Raw genomic sequence first — 21429 nt, forward strand, 5'->3', positions numbered from 1 at the left:
AATCCTCCTTCAACCTGATTTGCACTGACAGAGCCATATCACACAACCATGAAATATAGTCTATATCCGCCAAATTACACAATAATAAAAAAAAATAAAAAATATGAGTCTGGGTCACAGGAAGTGAACATGATTTAACACCTACTACAAAAGCTGCCCAAGAGCTTGTTAAGACTAAAATAAGTGTCCTTAAAGTGACCGAGTCATCAACCTAAACCTTGACCCTTCTGTGCTTGCTTTTACTTAGTAAGAAGAAAACTGAGGACAGGAAGGCCAACAACCACCACCTGATGAATTAAAATTAATCTTTATAATTATGTTAGTTAGTCCCATAAAGTTGATTCTGTTTATCCGGATGTAGCGTTTTCAGTGGGGAAAAAACATTTCGTCTCTCATTCAAATGACTTCTCGTCTCTGAACAAAATAAACTTTTGGGATTTGGTTACCTGGATGATTGAGCATGCATCAAGATATGTTAGTTTGTCCGCTTCCTCTTGGGCTCATGAAAATAAGGGCACTTTGTAATACATGGCTATAACTGGTTTCCACTAAATTTTTGTTTATCCTTAATACGCTGAAAGTATGCACTTCAATCATGTCTTGATTGCTTCATTTCAGATCTATTGTGGTAGTGTATGGAGGCAAAATTAGGAGAATTGTATGACCATCAAAATATATATGAACCTATGTGAAAGGCCAAACCCTGAAGAATCTGAAGGCGCTGAAGGATTCCTGGTTGTTGAGTATTGTTAACATTTTGCTGGCGTACTGTGCGTCCACTTGACCTCTTGGGGAGAAGGATCACTGCAGGTCAATACAGTTTTGTTCTTTCTAGCAATATAACAATGTACAAAAACGATGTGCTGTACTTTTTAACTATGCAGATATGTTTAAGTAGAAGCATAAACGATGCAAAACAAGTCTACAGTACTGGCTGCAATCTCTTCTTATTTTCTTAATAATCTTCAAGTACAAGGTAGAGAGTTATCTAATCAAACAAATTTTCCAAACAGTTGCACCCAGGTTAAAAAAAAAAAAAAAAAAAAAAAAAAGCAAGCCATTTCTGCATTACTGCATTACAAAGTCCAGATCAGCGGTGGTTTCTGTAGATCTTAATGGCTGATGGCTTTTGTGTCATTGCTGTTTGTGGTAGCTGTGGCTCAGGAGGTAGAACAGGTCATCTACTAATCAGAAGGTTGGTCGTTCAATCCCTGCTATGCCACAGTATCCATGGCCATGATACTGTCAATTGGACTAAGAGTGTGTTTTTCAATGTTAGCTCTAGAAAAAAGTGTTTGTGTGAATTACAAAACATGCAGAGCAGAAAAGATCTATATGAGAGCCAGTTCCTTTACCATTACCACAGCCATTTAGTAAATCTCAAAGGGTGCGGTGTTTAGTAGGGATGCAACGATACCAATTTTTTCAAACCGATCCGATACCGATACTTGGATCTGAGTACTTGCCGATACCGAGTACAAAAACCGATACTTCTACCACACACAAGTTAAACTTAACCAGTAGTAAAGCGACCCCAGACAACTCTTTAACCCAAAGCGAAAGCGTTTACTGAGCGTAAGGGCAGAGACAAATACTGTACAACACATCCCTTTTTAAACTCAAATGATATTCCAATTCCTTAACCAAATGAAATACACTGTATAAATGACATAATTCCCTTTCAAATTATATTAAACAACCCAACTTATGTTATCACCTTTTGGTAAGTGACTCACTAATATACACTCCAAAACACGTTATATAAATCCACTAAACACACAATATTCACACATGGGCTCCACACACTCACATTCACACTTGTTGCAGGCCTGTTTGCTGCTCACGCCGGACGATGGAGAAAAATCCTCTTCTCCCAGTAAGAGCACAAAAGTCTGACTTACAGTTCCGTTGCCCGGTAGATCGCCGTTCACCAGTCCCACAATAAATCCACTCCTTGCGGACCCGATGCTGTCTCTGCTACAGCACGTTAGCGAGTCACTGTCCAGCTCTCCGACAGTCCATAGCGACTGCCTCCTTGGCGAAGCCAAGCAGTCCGGGCTAGCCTTTAGCCTCGGCGGTCGTAGCTGGAAACACAGCACGGTGGTGCGACCATTGAAACAAAAAGTCACTTCACCCACACTCTGTTGTGAAGCTCTCACACGGTCAGCTTTCTAGTCACACACTCTTTTGTGCTGGTTAACCTCAGTAAAACTAGCCGGGTCTCTCACTTTGGTTCAGCTAACCTCATTCATCTCTCCATGCCGTTCTCTTCTCCTCCTCCATTGCAACAGATACACAGGTCCCGTTTTATGCTACCTTCACGGGCCTCCAGAAAATGAGAACTCTGAAAAATATTTTAACTCCTTCAGAGTTACATACCATAAAATAATACTTTTTGATTAACATAACAGTTTGATTGCTCTAATTACCTGTATTTACCTTGCGACATATTACAGGGCAAATTACATTCAGGGTAGAGTTACATCACATAACATCAACTGTGAACACCTTATGTTACCGTGGCGTTTAAGTCCATGGGAATTATGAGTATCCACTCCCAAATTCCCATCCGGGCTACATTAGTATCGGTTCATGGTATCGGTTAACTTTTACGAGTACGAGTACGCACACATTTTACAGTATCGGCCCCGATACCCGATACCAGTATCGGTATCGGTGCATCCCTAGTGTTTAGCAACCTTAATCAGCCTACAGTTGCACACTACTTGCAGCTTACCTCCATCCCAGCTCCACCTTTCAATGCTGTCTCTCCTGTCTGTTGTTATTGATGTCTGTTCTGTTTTTATTGAGTGTTTTGCTTTTGTTCTACATGCATGCGCATAGAAAGACTGTGAGGTCCAAGTACAGAGCCACACACCCAATTATAAATTACTGCAGGTGGAGATAACAGTCGTCTTTTGATTATAATGCTCCTGAACTGTGGTTTTTATTATAAATTCAGCTGGCTGGCGTTAATGAGACTTGACTTTTTAATAACTGTGGAAAGGGTTAGGATTGGTATTTCTGTGTCTTTTTCACATATGTCTATTTATGTTGTGATTGAGAACAGGATCTCAAGCAGGTCGACTAGAAAATCACCCTCAGTTATGAATTGCGAGAAATTTGAAGCACGTTTCACAACGACTCATAACTGGAAAAAAATCAGCAGTTCTTAGAGATTTCAGAGGAGGAGATAAAAGGGAGTTGCCCGTGCTTGGAGGATCTTTTGCCACCCTTGTATGGCTACAAAGATTTGAACAATAATGGCACTAATGTTTTCTTAGGTATTTTGACTTCAGTTTACCGCTATCATTTTTTGACTCGGCTGGCTGTAGCGTTTGTGTGATGCAGAGTATGCACAATAAAAGCATGATATTGGTGAAAATGCCAGTTATTATTTCCAGTGGCTTCATGTATTTTTCAGAAGATGAGTCAGGGTAATCAGTTTTTTTTTTTTTTTTTTTTTTATCCACTTTTTCCTTTCTTTCTTTTATTTATTTATTTTTTGCTGTTGATTTTTATTTATATATTCAACTTGGGGTGGAGCTCAAAATCTCAGTATTTTTGAACAAACTAAGTTTAAAAATTGTTTTGTATTTAACGTCTTCATCTGATTATGATGGAAAGGTGAAAAAGTCTTGCTTTTTTTTCTTTTCTCTTACAACTGTGAAACAAAGTCACTAATACAACTTATGAGTGGGTCTAGTGGTGTTGTCATTACCAAGCTGTTCCAAAGACAAACTAACTGGAATAATTTGAAAATATTTCAGCTTAACAGTTCAATCACTGCTACTCCTCAGGTTGCTATAAGGTGCAAGCCTTTGATAAATTTCGTCAGTGTCTTAAGATATTAAAAGCTTTCTTTCTGTCATAATTGTCCATATTATAGCAGCAAGAGTACCTATCTGCTCTGTTCTATTATTTGCAATAATTTAGTTAATAGTCTTTTTTGTCTCTGCTCAATTAGTATTCTCAGTATCCAGTGCCCACCCTTTATAGTTTACTAACTGTATGTATTAGCTGGAATGATTAGTATAGTGATTGATTAGGGTGAAATCAAATCCTCCCCTCCAGAAAACGGCTAATTAACATTCACTAAATAATGACATCGTAGCATAGGGGCTACTCACAGAATATCGGACTACCTTTTGTTTACATTTGGATTGCAGATGGTGGCTTTTAACACAGTCTCATATACGCACACTGTTTTTCTTTGGTGTTGTTTTTTGTTTTGTTTTGGGGGTTTTTTCCCCCCTGATATCGAGAAGCAGAAAGGAGAGCGGTAAGCTGACGACTTTTGCATGCTATAAATAGAAAGCGGCCCATGGAATCTGCCTTTAACGCTGAATATGCCCTGTTAAATTAATCGAAGCTGGGTTAGAGCGGCCACTGCTTTCACTGGCTCCATCTGGATACAGGATATATTATATAATCCAGTTTTCTGTGGCTGTAGTCTCCAGCTCGACTGGTCGATTGGTTGGCTCAGATTGTCTAATCCAACCAAATTCTCATTGGTCAGACAGTCGCAATACATCAGTAGACTTTCAGGATTAATCCATTATTCTTGGCAGCGGGAGCAGCAGACGGCCTATGAAAACACCCCATTTTTCACAACTTTGAGCTCTTCCTGCATAACGGAAACTGCGATTTATTAAAAGTTTATTTTGGTTGAGTATTTACTCTGAAAAAGTGTTCAGTGTAAACTTTGCAAACATCATCTAAAGACTGTAGGCTGACTAGTCTGTTTTAGGATAATGTCTGTCATGTGAAAATGTGCACTTGCACGCTGGTTGGCTTGGAGGCTTTTTTTTAATCATTTCATCATAAATAAATAAAGTAACTAGGTGAAAATAGTTTTAGTCCCACAATTTTCACAATTCTTACAAGCAAACAATATTTTACCAATTATGTGTGTGAGGGTGATTGAGGGTTTTTTTTAAGGGTTTTTTTTTTTTTTTTTACTTGCCTTTTAAAAATGTAATTAATTCATAATTAAGGTAGCCTGCTCTCCCTAAAGAATGGTTTCCTCCTGTTAAGCTCGCAGCTAATTTGTCTGCCTGCACTGTACAGTAGCCTCCACACCACATTTCCTTTTTGGAAATGAAAGGGAAGGAGGCTGCAGGACTAATTAGCAGAGGCTGGAGAAGGAACCTTTTAAAAAGTCTAAAGCAACCTGAGACTGCTGATATGGTCAAAGGTCTGTAGCCTGACTGAGGTAAGCCCTCCACTGAACATCCATTTAGAGCTACTGGGAGCTCAGCTGCACTGTCTTACACCCAGACTGTAGGTCATTCACATCTGATAGGAATTTTAAAAGAGTAGATGATTGGCATGTTGATAAAATCGCCATGGCAAGCAATTATCATGGGAATACGTCTGGCCAGTGTTGCTCCGTTTCATATTTGTTTTCATCCACCCTCTGTCTTCTTTGGCAATTATTTAACCCTTGTCACCTTCTGTGCCAGTCTCCTGCAGCTAATGGCTTCACTCTGCTCTTCACAGTTCCTGCTTTTGTAGAATGAAAGAGAAGCAGCCACGTGTCTTTACGCGTCTCTGCTGTCTGGTATTAACAGCTGTTTATTGATAAAGATGTCACTGTGGCACATAGAATGTATAGAAAAGGTGGAGTTTTTTGTCCTCTGCCTTGTCAGTGAAGCTGGATGGCTGTCTCTTATCCCGCAGCGATATTTGATCATCCTGCTGGTGCGTCCTCAGTCGGGTCAGCGGTCTGCGAGAGGGGGACAGTGACACAGCTGTGGCAGCCGAGTGGAACCGGTGATGGATGACATGCCAGAATGAGCCGTGCCGCCTTCACAGGCGCCTGTATTGACAGGCACAGCTCTTGCATCTACCATTCAGTATCAGCAAGGCTAATCGCGGGTCATGCCGGCCACAAATGGGACACGTGAATATCGCTCCTGTAATTGCTCATTTGTCAACGTCACATCTGAAAGAGCAAGTTTCCGCAGCCGCGTTATTGAATGAAACTTGCTGTAATGGGCAAACATACAAAGGAAAGCAGTGAAACGAAGTCACAACACAGGGCGGCGTAAGCAATTCACGCTTTATCGTCTCATGCAGATTTGCTATAGGGAAGGACCTCGCAGAATATAAGCCCTGCTGGTGTGGCCAAAATATTTCTGTATTACGATCGGATCGTCCTATATAAAACGGGTGGCTTCACTTTGGATATTCAACTGGAAAAGCTATACACTCTTTTTTTTTTTTTTTTTTTTTTTTTTTTTTTACTGCTAATTGTGCTGGCTCCTTTCAAAATTGTTTTGTAAATGTGTGTGTTCATGTGTGTGCTCACAGTGATTATAATCCAAGCCCTGGCTCTAAGCCCTTCAGCTTGTGCTCCACCAGCCGCAAGGCCACAGCCTCTCCCCACCAGTTAATTGCATCTGAATTAGTCCATTAATGTGGCCGTGTAGAGGGATGAAGGGGTGCACGGAGGTGTCTGGCCTCTTTTGACCACTGCAATGTATTATTAATGGGTCAGCAAGTCTGGCAGCTCTGCATTAACTTGGCTAATGGACTGTAGGGTGGGTCTGTGATTCCCTTTCAGAAGGAAATCAAATCTGATACATATTGCAGAGAAAAGGCTTTTCTTAGGCCTTTTTTCTTCTTCCCCCCCCTCCTAGAGTTTGTTAGCGAGAATGGCCATTTAAAATGAGGCTTGCTTTTTGCCATTCCTTTGCGGATTTCATCCATGCTAATAGGTTACTATGGTGAGAGTCCAAGGTTACACAGAGTCGTCACCCTGTGTCTGTTATGAACGTGTACTGCAATGTAGTCTGCTAATAAAACCGCCCCCAAAAAAACAACCTAAGAATCACATCACATGGATGACAGTGAATGGTACTTGGCCTGAAGGCTGCTGCACAACAGTACAAGTGTAGTCAAATACTTGAGGACAATTTAAGCAAAAGTAAGATTAAGTTGCGTGACATACCGTAAAAGAAAATGAAGCAGTGGAGGATGAAATAAACGGCCTAGCCACTTGGCATGTAAACACTACAATACCAAACTAATGGAGTCATCAAACATGCTCACGTTGAATAAGTTCTTAAGCAGTTTCCTTACTGCTTATCCAACTTGAGATCAGAGCTGTCATAGGATGAGGTGCAGGGGACACCCTGAGCAGGTCACAAGTCTATCACAGGGCCAACAAAAGCAGACAGACAATCACACACTTCAGTATCAGTGTGTAATAAAGGCCCAGGGAGAACATGCACACTCCACATCAGGAACCTTCTGGTTGTGAGGCAATGGCGTTAACCACTGCACCACCCATTTTCTTCATTGCATGCTTTTTTAACTGTACCATAAGTCACTGGATGGCTGCATTTGAATTAGCAGTGCTTCAAGTCCCTTTTTGTTGGCAAGTCAAAGAATATGACTACAGTTAAGAGACTTTATTTTGTAGTCTGATGGAAACTTGCATATTGAGCAGCTGCATAAGCTGTATAATGTTTGTGTAGACATGCAGGAACAATAAAAGGTCAAAATGTCTTGTTTTTTTTCCCTCAGCATGATATGATGTGTTTTTAAGTAGGACTTCTGTTTTGCATTTTATCTTCCAAGCATTGCATTTTGCAGCCTATATTTGCAGATGGGAAAAATCTGCTGCTTTCTACATCGGCCTGTGAAGAAAATAATATGCACTGAAGTAACGGCGCAGAAAAGGCTTTCTGTGCTGTTACTTAATTTGTCTAACTCTTAAGAGGACAGTTGGCACTACCCCGTCACCATTAGTAGCTGCAGTCAGTTCTTCATTGTTAGTGGGCACTGTAGTCAGCAGGCTGCTGTGAGCCATTGTCAGAGGATAGCATCAGAGGCTCCTCTTCTGGCTGATAATTAAGTGGCGTACTGACAAACGGCTTTCATCAGATCCCTCATGTGGAACTGAGAGCATGCGAAGGCTTTCAGGGAGGATAAACCGGAGGACGTCACTTTGCCTCCAATCTTTCATGGCCTTGTGCTGCCTCTGCAGTGGAGGAGGAAGAGAGTGGGGGGGAGAGCGCCCTGTGTAGCACAGGAGAAAACCGCGAGCCATTGTCGCTCAGAAAACTACACTCAATTTACAGCAGCGAGCAAGGCGGCTGTCTTTGCTGATACTGTCAGGCTGTACTGTACCAGTTTCCCATTTTTGTCTCGAGTGACCACGCTTACAGTTATGCGTTACATCTTTTTCTTTATTTGGGAATCTGTCAATTATTTTTGTTTCCTTAAGGCTAGGCATAATTTGTGATGACTTCAGACATAAAGTGTGTGAGAGTCAGTAGACAGACGAGGTTTGAGCCAGATGGTAACAGTGATTTTTAAAATGACCCTTCACTAAAACTTCCCGACGTCTTCTCACTCTTATTTTAATTTTTTATAATTTAAATTCACGAAATTGCCTTGGTAAGAAAATCAAACTGTCATCTGTTACCTGCTAGAGCAGAGACTGGGATTAGATTTATCTAATATCTTTATCTTTAATTATCAGTTGTAACCTTTAAGCAGTAAGCATACTTGGACAGCTGTAAAGGAAATACTATTAAATATAATTTCACATTTGAATGGGTCGTTGTAAGAATTAAAGTAAAATACCTATAATACTCAAATATAAGCTGCATTTAATTGGTCTGATTTTTTTTCAGATGTGCATTACTTATTTAAAATTAAAAGATTAGAATATTTATCAGATTTAAGCCTCGGTTAACCAGAGTGGTCATCGTTTTTATTCGATTTCTCATTGATCACTGTAATAAAATACAAAAGAAGTACACCATGTTAGAGCATGTCTAATACCATTCTTTTATTAAATTTTTTTTATCACTTTAATAATATTTTTATCCAAGGTACAGTGACAGTGCCATAAAACTAATGAACCCATTTGATTGCCTCTTAGACAGTCCAGGCTCCTGATTCCTTTCTGTAGATATTTTTGCATAACCTTTATTTTCTTGGCACGCTTTTACTCTTGTCATGTCTCAAACTTTCTTTTTCGAGCCTCTGTGTTGTGTCGACTGGTTTGCTGCTGAACTCTGTTTACTATCACTCAGTCCTGCCAATTTCCAAAGAGGTCAGACCATCATCATTTTTTCATAATTCTTCCTGGTTCATTGCCAATGACAACCCTGTCGAAGGTCAGAGATGTTCTCAAATAATCCACTTAATGGAATCATGCTACATTTCTGCACCCTGCAGTAGTGTGGCAAGTGCAGCAACACTAGAGGTTGTGCAAAGCGTTTTCATAGTGTGCGGTTTGGTTTTGAGCATGCTAGAGAGAGAGACGGAAAGAGAAAGAGGTGAGAGAGAGAGACAGAGCAGGAGAGGCACAAATATCGGCAGGAAAAAAGAAAGTGAGACAAAGACAGATAGCTCTCTGAGGGACTGTGATCAAATAGGCCTCATATGAGTGGCTCAGGGCTTTTGTTGTAGTGTGACCTGCCATTCAGTGTTGCATTAAGTGAAAATTTCCCCCACAGCTTTTCAAATCTGCAGTGACCGCCTCCCAATTTATAAGGGGAATGCTCGAATTTCAAACGCAGCATTCAAGCCAGGCCTGTAACCTCGAGTGCACCTAGAAAATAATGCAGAAGTTTTTTTTTCCCTTTAATTTCTGTAGGTCCATTCCAAGGTTAGCCTTAAAGGGAACAAACACACACACATACAGAGTCAGAAAAGGGAATGTGGGTGCAAGTGCCTGAGTGAGATTGAGTTCAGAACATTTATATTGGAGCTTTTGGTCTCTAACCCCTCTGCGTCTGTTGAAAAGGGAACATCCTTGGTGCAGCATTCATAAACTTCTTATATGCCACTGGAGAACTATGGGGGTTTTGTGTTGGCTCAGCCTATTGTCTGAGCTCTATAGGATGCAGTATCCTTGGATTACCCTCAGCAAAATTACTTGGCAGATAAAGTTGGATTGCTTTTGCTTCCTTGGTGTTGTAGATGAAGCCAAGCTATCAGAATAAGCAGGTAGGCTAAAGCTCTGCTTCTTCTGTGTGCTCATTTCTTTGGTTAATGTGTGGTTAATATGCAGACAGCTGGGTCCAGTGTGGCCTGGCACAGGCTAATGTTGTTGTAGATAGGCGTGCTCGCTCGCTCATCTCTCTGATGATGAAGAACGCAGCACCCGTAGCCTCTTCTGTCTATGCTGTTTAACCTGCCTGCAGGTTGAATGTATGGAGCTAGCCACTGGAAACTATACCTGTGGAGGCTGATGCAGACCAGTGACCTGTGCTGTCATCTCTGTTGACTCCCTGTCATTGTAGCTGGACTTTGACAGCCTTCACTTTTTTTTCTACCCCTCTTCCTTTGTTTTTATTGTTAGATTCATTAATTGTGTTTCAAATCCAGCTAAAGTCCAAGCATCTCTTTGTAACAAAATCTTGTGAAGGACTTTTTGTTTTTTACTCTCTCTCCCCTTGGCTGTCATTGTTCTCACCACTCGCGATAGCATGTCCTTTTTGAGTCCACACGTGTAATTGCTTATCAAGCTAATTTCTTTCTTGCATGTATTGCCCTCATTATATGAGTCTGCCAATGAAAAATGAGTTTAATTTAGCCAAATGCTCACTGTTATGGAGGGGAGGGAGAAAAATACAATTTCCCCATAGTGTCATCTCATTTTGCAGAAGTGGCTGTTGAGTTTTAATTACTATAATACCTCAGTGTGCCACACTAGATGACCTGAGTATAGATAGCAAAACTTAGTCATCATTTAGATTGTTCTTGTGTGCCTTTTTCTTTTGTTTTTTTTTTTCTTTCCTCTGCGTTATGGACATAGACTTACAACGATCTCCTACGACTATATAACAGGTTATTATATTTATGACAGATTTCACCTTGGCATGTATTTTTTCTGTGGCAAGCAAGCACACTCTTCATGTTTTATTAAAAGTACATACAAGTGAGTAAAGATCAGAGACTAAGGGATTTAAAGCCCAGCATGCCAACACATTACTACTAGATGCCAAGGGAGGCAGATCAAATGCCTTTGAAGATGGTTTTTTAAAAAATGAGTTGAAAATCGTTATAGTTGACTTCATTGGTATTTGAGTGTGGGCTTTAGGTCTCTCGGTAGCTGTGGTAGATGTAAGAGAGCTTCGCAGTGTGTTGGGCGGCTTGTGTTGGCAGTTTTCTTGAGTCTGACAGTATAGTGTCAGCGAGGGAGGGGTCACTGTACTCAGCAAGGCTTTAGGTAGAGCGAAATCGAATTAGATGTGTCTGTAATAGGTGCTTAATGAAAATACTTGTGTCACTGAAGCCAAAGACTCAACTTCACAGCCGCTAGCAAAGCAAATGTTTGTCTCACTTCTTTGAGGGTCTGGGGTAAAACAGGAGGGGGGTGGTGGTTTTAATGTTCAGAACGCTGAAAGTGAAGAGTACAGCATCCTCCTTTGTCATCACATAGCAGATTTTCATCAAATCAATCACAAGAACCTTGTTTCAACATCCTCAAGGCTACAGCTCTCCTACTGGAGCTAGCTGATTCATCTGGTGCACCTGGACGAACCTACCTTCTTCTACCTGTGTGTCCGAGGATGTTTTTTTTTAAGCATTTTTTTAGCAGTGCCTAGCTGAGCAAATGCTGTGGCATCCCACATGCCTTCCCACACCCACTACAAATAGACAGCGAAGGTGCTACATTCGTGGCCTCCGTGCAGATCCCTGAGGCTGAGGAGTATGTTCTGTGTTGGTGGGCATGTCACAGGGTCCATATGAAATAACAAAGGCCTAAAAATACAGTAATCTACCTGTGTGCGTACATGATGGTGTGTGTGTGTGTGTTACTGTTTCTGTACAGATTCACTTCCCATTTCGTTCTTTTTGAGCTGTGCTATCACTTCTTACTGCTCCTTATTGTCACCCATTTTCTTTCTTTTTTCCTTCCTTCCCATTCACAGTCCTCATGTTGTAGTAGTACTAGTAAAAAAATCTGCCACAGCATATCTTAAATGCATGCATATTGTATTTTTGAAAAATACTATGCATATTAGGTTATTTGACTCAAATAGAATTCAAAGTTTATATAATAAAAGCTACTTTTGGGCCTTACCTTGTCACAAGGGGCATCGCAGCAGGTAGCTCTGCGTAGTTGATTTGGTAGATTTTTACGCGCTTCCTGTTGTGACCGCAAATGGTTTTGTTTCCTCCTGGGATCGAACGGGGATCTTCTGCTTGGAAATTGCTACAACACTAGTAGTACTACAATGTGAAATGTTATTGTGTTGTGATATTTGTTTTATATAGGTGTAAGCAACATCAGTAGAGCCAGTTTTGAGCAATTTTTGACCAGGAAAAAAAATTATTTCACATTTCAGCCTTAGGATGGAAGTGACACGGTCTGTTTAACCACAGCTAGTTTATAATGTTCTGTTTTTTCATTTAGAATATTGTAAAACAATGAAAATAGTTTGCCTTTTTATGTTATGTTTACTACAAAAAAGAACAACTGTGAAGTGGAGGAAGAAAATCAATAGGGTCACTAAAATTGGCATGTACAGGCCTACTTTGAAACCGATATAAAGCTATGCAGGTCACTATCAGTCTTGCCTGCGTTTGTGAAAATGAATCAAATTAAAAGTAGCCCAGCAAGTGCAATCTGTACTTGATAATAAATGAAACAGATATTAACCTTAATAGCTTTAAAGTAGTAAAAGTGTGGGATGGACAGTATTAATTTAATTTTTGCAAAAGTCTGATTACACATCGAGAATACCAGGAAGCATTGGCAGTGAATGCACTGTTCTTTATTTCTCTGTTTTACTCCATATTTTTTCTTTTTTTGAACATGAACTCCATACTTAAGGCAAGTTGCAGCATTTCTATGCATGCATTCTTGCTAAACACTGACACTGAGGTTCAGAAAAGTGGATGAAACATTACAAAAAAAAGTCAGTCTATAGGCTACATATTTTTACAGCTGGAGAATGTAAATAATTACTTGAAGTAATGATAATAAAAAAAAAAAGGAGGGTGCTAAAAAAAGTACACCATTGTTCATTGACATATTCACTATTTATTTTTTTAAATGGATGTCACAGGGAGCCGGTGGAGGTGGGGGAGAAAAAAACCACATGTGGCTCCAGAGCAGCAGGTTACACACCCTTTATGTAACACAATGGTATTTATTGCAGCGATAAACTGGGTTTAGGTTAATTATCAATAAACATGCTGATTATTTGGTTTGTTTTCTTTCACTACGTGTTTGCAAATGATGAGAATGCTCATTACATTATGTTACATTATATTATATTATATTATATTATATTATATTATATTATATTACAATATATTTCTAACTTCTTATATTGCTTTAATTAACTAAAAATAAAAAGAGTCAGGTTACCATATATTTTGCAATGCTAGCAACCGATTTGAGAAATCTTCCTTTTTATCATTAAAAACAATATTTTTTTTTCAGTATGTTTTTTATTGGTTGGCAAATAATTTCAGTACTCATTTTGTTCTCTTTGTTGGAAACTCGGGTTCTAATATGTTTTGCAATTGTTGATGAATTTTCTATTATTTCATTATTATTTTTTTTAAATATCATGTATTTTTAATTCCTTTTCATTTTCAGCTGAATTTGAGTTTTTTATTTTGTCAGTCGTTTTACTGACCGTGGTATTGAGTGCAGACATCAGGATTTTGGTCATGTAGCAAATGCTTGAAGAAAGAAGAAATAAATGCTTTATTGTTCAGATGGACATCCACATTGAATATTACATACACAGTTATTGAATTGTGCCGTTTTGTTGCTGTCTAGTATGACATCGGCCCCTCTTTTCAGCAAAAGCTCTGGTTCATTCAGCTGTACACCAACATGTGCTCAGCTATATGGTCTATCTTTAAGTCTCTTCTTTCCATTTGTTTTACTCACTCATCCACTCAATGACCAGTTATTTCCCTCCCTCTTACAATTCATTCACCCAAGAGATCTTATTTCTCTATTTCTGAACAGATCTGAAGCATCTATCTCAGCAATAGCTCAAGTCTTTTGTATTGGTTCGTCATTCAGACTTGGCAACAGGTCAGTCAGAGGTTGAGGTCCCATCTTTCTAGCGATAGTACTTGCAAGGGTGTTTGCTTTAGTTTGTCTGATTTGTCGTTCTCCTCTCCCTCTTCTGTACAGATGCCTCATACAAGATATTAAATGTGGCAACAGGCCTGAATAGTATTTTTACATGGCTGGTTTTTTCCTACTCTAAAAGCCCTGTGGTACATTCTGTCTTCTTTTTCATTGTTAATGTGAAAAGACATGTTGATTTCATACAAAATGGGATAAACTTAAAACTGGAAGGATGCTGGGAATGCGTAGGCAGTGTCACCTGAACTAACCTCTCCTTACATTCAGCTTGAAACTGCATGCTTTTACTTTTTCTCTGAAGACCTACTCTTTTGTAAAAATGTAAATTGAACTCTGGAATTATTTTTTATTTTTTATTGGGAATGTTTGCCTTTATGAGCAGCCACTGTGATGAAGGTCACTGTAATGTTTAACCACTGGCTCCTGACAACGTTTACCCCCGCTTATTTTCCCACAAACTGCAATGCTACGGAGAACACTTTGATCACAAAGGCAGCAAATCCAGCAGCATTTAAGTTTCTCTCCGATGGAGTTTAATCGAAACACTTTAAGAGCACCTCCAGGTCATCTCAGCTCTCACTTGGTCTCCGGAATGCTTCGGATAAACTTAGAAATGGGCTAATATGTCTTTGTTGTTAGTTGTGGGAAACAGAAGAATGGGCGGAGTGTTGGTTGGTTAGAGCCCACATACAATTCATTTTTCCCTTTTTCCCTCCCCCTCCACTTTTGTTTTTTTGTCTAAAAGCTTAAAGTTATAGAAAGATGGTTTGAAACTAGTAAGGCCCATACAGTGGCATCGATTTATTGATGCTGGAGCACAGTGTGACTCTTCCTCTCCCTCTGTGTTCGTCCCTGTGTCATAACTGGTATGTGTGCATACGCATGTCTGTCCCGTCCCAGCATGCCGAGTCCGCTCCCTTGGGTCCCTGACCATGTGCGCGGGGTGGCTCCTCCTCCCCAGCTGTGAGGAGCAGGGCTCTGACATGGCCTGTCCCTTTAGCTCACTTTGAACGTTTGACACGCCGAGCGCAGAGGTCAGCCTGACCTACTTTCCCCTGGCGGTCCTTTCTGCTGAGCTGCAGCGCTCCTCAGCAGGGGGGACAGCGAGGGCGGAGCTGCTTACGCCTCCACTGCTGTCCTGGTGTGTTAAATCACCGCCATTTGTTAGGAGACACGTTCCTCTGTGTGTGTGTGTGTGTGTGTGTGTGTTGGTTTTCTTTTTTTCTTTCCCTCTTTCTTTCTTTCTTTCTTTCTTAGGTGTGTAGGAGGCATCCCACATGCATGGACACACACACACACACACACACACACACACACACACACACACACACACACACACACACACACACACACACAGGTTTGTACTGAGGTTGGATATGAAGTGCTCTGTGGAGGCTGCAGGTAGATGCTGGGCAGCACTTGGGCAGGACCCCTGCAGTGAGCTCTGTCTGACTCACTTTGTGTACAACTGTTAACACCCTCTGACCTCTTCCACCTACTTTATTTCCCTCTGCTGTTGAGCCACTTATGTCTTTATACCAACTTGTAGCCCACTGTCTAAAAGTAAAGACCTGAATGGTAGATCTCGGTATCCGCAGCTCAAACAGTGACATACTGTTTATATAGTTAGTGGTAATTGGCAGTAATTTTTCATCAGCCTGTTGTCTTCCTCCGCACTCTCTCTTCCCCTTAGCAAAGAAGCTATGATCTGTCAAATACAGTGACTGTTGCCTTTTCTGTGTTTTTTGTTTAGCTTTTTTTCTTGTGCTGTTGTAATATTATAACATCCCCCCTTTTGTTCCGATACCCCTCACCTGCGTATGACCTGCAGCCTGGTGGTTTCTGCTTTAGACAAATGTGTCTAAAGCAGTTCATTAAAAAGTAAACTTCTGATGTAACAGCAGGCTTTGAACGCTTGACTGTATCAATGATTTAGGCCCAGTAGAAGGTCCTTAATGGATAGAGCCAGCTTTCTGTGCGAGTTAGACTGCTTCTGGCTCCTTGGCATCAAGTGACACACGCAAACACAGAAGCTGTGAAGGAAAAATGGTTTTAGGTACTTAAGGGTGTATGGCATTGTAGAGCTTGCATCACACACGTCCCGGCTCACACTCTCCCCTGTTGGACATGTCTCAGGGTTTTAAAGTGGCATGGGCTGGCTAAGTGGGGAACCTCTTACGTGTTTGTCACCATCCACTATGCATGCGCATTGTTTTATTCATCCTGACCAAAGTCGAAAAAATGAAAAGGCAAGCGACAAATTGCAACCAAAAGGGCAAGGCCTTTATAACGGTGCTGTCGCTGAGAGGCTGAGCAGACAAGCTGGGCTGCGATGAGCACCTGAGAGTAAAACAGTCATTCAGTAAAACCTCTGCTGGCCATCAGGCCGCTCTCAGTGCTGCTCAGCGTACGTGGCAAGTTGGTCAAGTCTATGTGACTTTTTAGATCTGATACGTAAGATTAGTTTTTCCGGCATCGTATCAGTGCACGTTTGTGTAGCATGCAACTGGATTTCACTCAGACCACATAATGGGTCTGATCACAGTGAAACCCTGAATGCTTCTGCATGTAGTTTTGAAGACCTGATAATGGCGTGACCACAAGATGCTGCGGTTTGAGAGGTTTTCATTAATTTATTCTGGTGTGTGAGAGCAACAGAATGATTTTCTTTTATTTCCTGTAGTAAAAATGTTGGGCAGTGAATTGGTAAATTTAAGATTTTGGCATGGAGTGATTTTAATAAACCATAAATTTGTCAAATATTCTGATTCCATTGTAATACAGTTCATGATTTCTCTGTTTTATATATTTTTGCAGTGAGTATTTTTGGGTTCTGAGGTTCATGATTTAGATGATTATTTTTCGTGTGCCTGTTTTGGGAGGGAGAACAGTTTTTACACTTGATAGTCTCTTGTTTTGAATTTTTCGGTCAACAGTGTTGCGTGCAAGTGTGGGACAGCCTGCCTGTGAATGATGTGTGTCTCTTATTACCATTGTGTTCTGTACTGTTGCTTTTTGTCTCGAGAGTTTCAGTTTTCCTTCAGGTATTTGGGTGATACTCCACCCTCACTCATATTTCACACACTGTCCTATAGGATTGCTCTTCTCTTCGCAGAGATGAACACCATCTTGAATTTGTCTCAGCTGTATTGAACCGAAAGACAATATGTGTCAGAATAGCTTCAGTGCAATCGTATTTTCTCCTGACCATCCTCATGCTCCGTTTGTTACAGTCAAATACTGTCAGTGAGACTTTTTCTTCCTCGTTTTTAGAAAAAGCAGTATGGGTACACGGAAGAAGCCTTTTGGGCATATTTTAGTAAAACCAGGACTGCTTGGAATACGCTGTATGACCAGAGGTGGAGCAGAGAAGAGGATCATAATACTGTTGTGTTAAGAGAGTACCCTGCACATTTGTCCAATGAGGTTTATTGTAAATACAGAAGATTGGTATGTCCTCATAAATTTGAAGTGCAGTGTGTAGTGCTACAGCACAAGCACTTAAAGTTATGACTTATTTCTTGTTTTTTTTTTTAAGTGTCAAGATGTAATCTGGAAAGTTCTCCTTTAGCCTGTGGCACAGTAAGGGCTTTGACTCTGCTGTCCTGACTTAAGTGGGAAATTTATTCCTCTAGTGTAGGGTCAGAAAAGTGTTGAGCCTTGACTATGGCTTGGGGATGTTTAACCACAGGGTCCTTGGCATATTGGACCAGCCGGTGGTGCAAAGGGAGCAGAGCTCAGCTCAGAGTTTAGAGTTTGACCATGGCTCAGAGTCGTAAAGGAGCTTTTCTTGGCCTAAGGGCTAGGTCTGGACATCGCCTGTGGATGACACAAGGGCAGAATTATTTTCACTCTACTGACAGTTTCCCTATGTATATTTTATTTTGGAGGAAACAAAAAAAAAAAAGCATTAATCTCCTGGATTGTACGGGCATTTCAGGATTATTTAACGCGCGAGATTGGCAGCATTACGACCAGCCTGCCATTATCATCCCTCCTGTGGTATAATTGCCTTTGGTGTTGAACAAGCAGCTCCTATCTTTTGCATTTAGGGGTCTTTCACTCTCTCTCTCTGCCTGTGCCCCTCTCTCAGCTTATCTCCTGCATCCACTAAACTCATCAGAGAATCCTACAGCTTTTTAGTGTGACCATCTGTCAATACCACTCCATAAAGTGGAGTGGAGAAACGTGTGCATCCATTGGCTCTTATAAGCCCTCAGCTGGTTTGGCTCCAGCTGGATGTGAGGGCCTTACTGCTGGTGGTTAACCCAGGCCTGGAGCATCGCTCTCTAGCCCTTGTGGCTACTTCAGCCCACCTCGCCTCCCCTATCAGGCAGCTGGATGAACCTCCCTCTTCACCACTGTGGAGTAGCTTGTAACACTGTAATGAGTTAACTTTCAGAATGATCTACATAATTTATTTCCTGCCCCCACAGGAGCCCGCTGAAGCATTAATTAATATCAGGCACCGCTATCAGCAACCATCCCAGTGTGGGATTCCTTCTGGCTCCTATTTTTGGCGCCGGTGGAATTTGATATGTTGTGCAACCATAATGCAGTTTGTTGGACAGTGATGAAAGATAGGATGTCCTGGTGGCTTTGTACATAAATTTGATCTCCTGCACATGAATCCAGACATGGTTGTGAGCCAGATCTGATGGCTTTGAAACAGCAGCAGGAGCGGTGACTAAACCTAAATGGTTCATAACAACAAGTTGCTTTTTGCCGCTACAAGTGATATTCCTCACATTTAGATACTTCTTAATGTGATCTGATTTCTATTTGAATTTTTTATTTCTTTATTTTTGATATGTTAACTCACCTCACCTCACCTTTTCTCTCTCTCCCTCTCTCTCTCTCTGCTTCCCCCCACAGAACTCAATACGGCACAATCTGTCATTGAACAAGTGTTTTCTCAAAGTGCCTCGCTCCAAAGATGACCCAGGAAAGGTGAGACTTAAAAACATCAACTGGTAATTGCAGACACCTATGGTTGCATGTAATTGCAAGTCAAATAAATGCAATATTTTAAATTTTAAGCAAGTACCCTAAGTTCGCAGATTACACTACGCTATTACAGCATTTTTCTGGTGTGTATCGTGCTATCTCTGGCAGAAAAATATTACCTTTGAATTCCTGCCAGGACTCTTGACAGTCTGGAAATGCATGGAATGCTCGTAATCTATTATGAACCTCCCACCCCCACAGAACTGCATTTCAAATATAAGGGGAGGCTAGTTTTTTCTTTTCTTTTTTTCCTCCTTCTTCCTTTTTTTGGACTGGCACAGACAACAGATGTGGGTGAGGAGAAGATGCCAGACTGGTAGAGATGGGGCCATAACAGGGTACAAGTTAGGTCATTCCCAGAATCTGCCATCCATCAAGTATTTACTCCAAGTGAAGCTGAACCTACTGAGAGAAAAAACAAGAACAAAATCAGGCCTCTGTCTTTCACTTTTGTTTTCTGCAAGATTTATTCCAGGGTAATCTGACATTTTATTCATAAAAGGACCACCCGCACTTTCAACTTACTTCTCTTCACAATCTATCTCTCGCAACATCAACCTGATATGAAGCAATTGCTGATAAACTTTGTTGTTCACGAAGAGCGAGCTTTTAGGCCAAAATGTACTGTGATGGTGTGCATAGGTGTAGCCATATGTGGTATAACCTAGATCATCCTGGAAATGTCAGAGCGTGCGGTACCTATGCTTAAAGAACCACGCAAATAATTATACACACACACACACACACACACGCGCGCGCATGAAGAGCTACGCCTAGCTGTGTAGAGGATGGGGACTGAATGCTAATTTCATGTTTTGCTGTAATCCTCTGATATTGACACTCCTGGGAGCTGCTCCACTAAATACAAAATAATCTATTGCTGTATGGATCCCATTCCAAATGCATGGCCAACATGCTCGCATCCTTAATGTTTAATTTGGAATTTTCCTCACTCCCTTCCCCCCCGAAGACAACTTCAAAGGGGCGCTAGCCGCTCTTGATATGTTGCATCAATATTGTAATGTGGCAGGAATATGAGAACTGCTGGTTGGATGAGATAGGAGAGTCATGTCGCTCTCTGTCTGTCTCTGAGATGGTGTAAGAGATGACAGTTGTTGTTGTTGTACATATGTGTGTGTGTGCGCACACACACACACACACACACACACACACACACACACACACACACACACACACACACACACACACACACACACACACACACACACACACCATGTCTACCTCTGAGGTAGAAATGTAGCCCGTGAAGGCTGCTCTTAGTAGTCTTCCTTTTAATTGGTCTTATGTCTCGGCCTGGAGTTGCAAGAATCGCCGCTGTACTTTCTTTGTTTGTCTTTCCTGTATTTACATATGAAAGGGGAAGCAGGTGACATAATTTATGGTGATGTATGAAAATAAGCTGCGTCATTGAGGGGAAGAGAACAGGTAGTGTACCTGTGTTATCAGGATCTTGAAAAAAATCTTTACAGCTGCCTTTGTTTTATGGCTGCAGAAGTAGTGTGGCTTTCCTCTGTTGTTGCCCCAGACTCCAAGGATACACTTCACTTGGCTTTGCTACATTTTTTTTTTCTTTTTCTTTTTCTTTTTCTTTTTCTTTCTTTCTTTTCTTTTTTTTTTTTTTTTTTTTGCTGTATATTTGTGAATAATTTAATGACTCTTTATATTCTTTTTCCTTTTTTGCTACCAAGTCTCTGGGGGTGGGTGTTGGGAAATGCAAAAACTCCCCTCCCATGAGGGTTAACTTAAAGTGTTGTTCCCACCCTAATTAAGAGAAACACCACAGAGCTTGGCTTTCTTTGTGTGACACTTAATTTTGAAACATCTGTACCTGTCCATTTAAAGGGAGCAGTTACGTTTAGAGACTCTCATCTTTGCATACAACAAGGGTTTTGCTGTTTTGTTTTGTTTTTTTTGTTTTTTTTTTAAAGCAGCCTCTATCTTATGCTGATTGTGCTGTGAATCCCTCCCCCCCCGAAAAGGAAAATACTAATTGACCCCAAAGCCTCACACTCATATGAAGAGTTATAATTTTAACCCCTGATGAATATAGACCAAGCCTGGATTTTTATTTTAACAATCGCAGCAGCAATTTATGCAAAAATGGCAGATTTGCTAAATTTAACAAGAGCAGGCTATTGTGTATGCTGCATTATTGTATAGATACTTGCAATACAGCTTGTTCCGTGGCCTCTCCTGTTGTTTAGAGAATTTCTTATAGAAATATCAATTATTCTCTCTGCTAAGGAAGTAATTTTAAAGGTCCTGATCTCACTTTCTCTTGACAATTGAGATTTTATCGGGGGTCATATGAA

At 40.7% G+C, this 21429-nt stretch overlaps 1 protein-coding gene across 2 annotated transcripts in view; it reads left to right on the plus strand.

Annotated features, from left to right (window-relative positions):
* The window catches only part of foxj3 (forkhead box J3), an 84568-nt gene that overhangs the window by 45430 nt on the left and 17709 nt on the right, over positions 1 to 21429 (plus strand). For both annotated transcript variants that reach the window (XM_039612490.1, XM_039612491.1), the window contains exon 3: positions 18965 to 19039. In XM_039612490.1, the coding sequence (XP_039468424.1) occupies positions 18965 to 19039 (75 nt within the window). The remainder of the gene's footprint in view (positions 1 to 18964; positions 19040 to 21429) is intronic.

This window comes from Oreochromis aureus, linkage group 5, assembly GCF_013358895.1.
Source record: "Oreochromis aureus strain Israel breed Guangdong linkage group 5, ZZ_aureus, whole genome shotgun sequence".
NCBI lineage: Eukaryota > Metazoa > Chordata > Actinopteri > Cichliformes > Cichlidae > Oreochromis > Oreochromis aureus.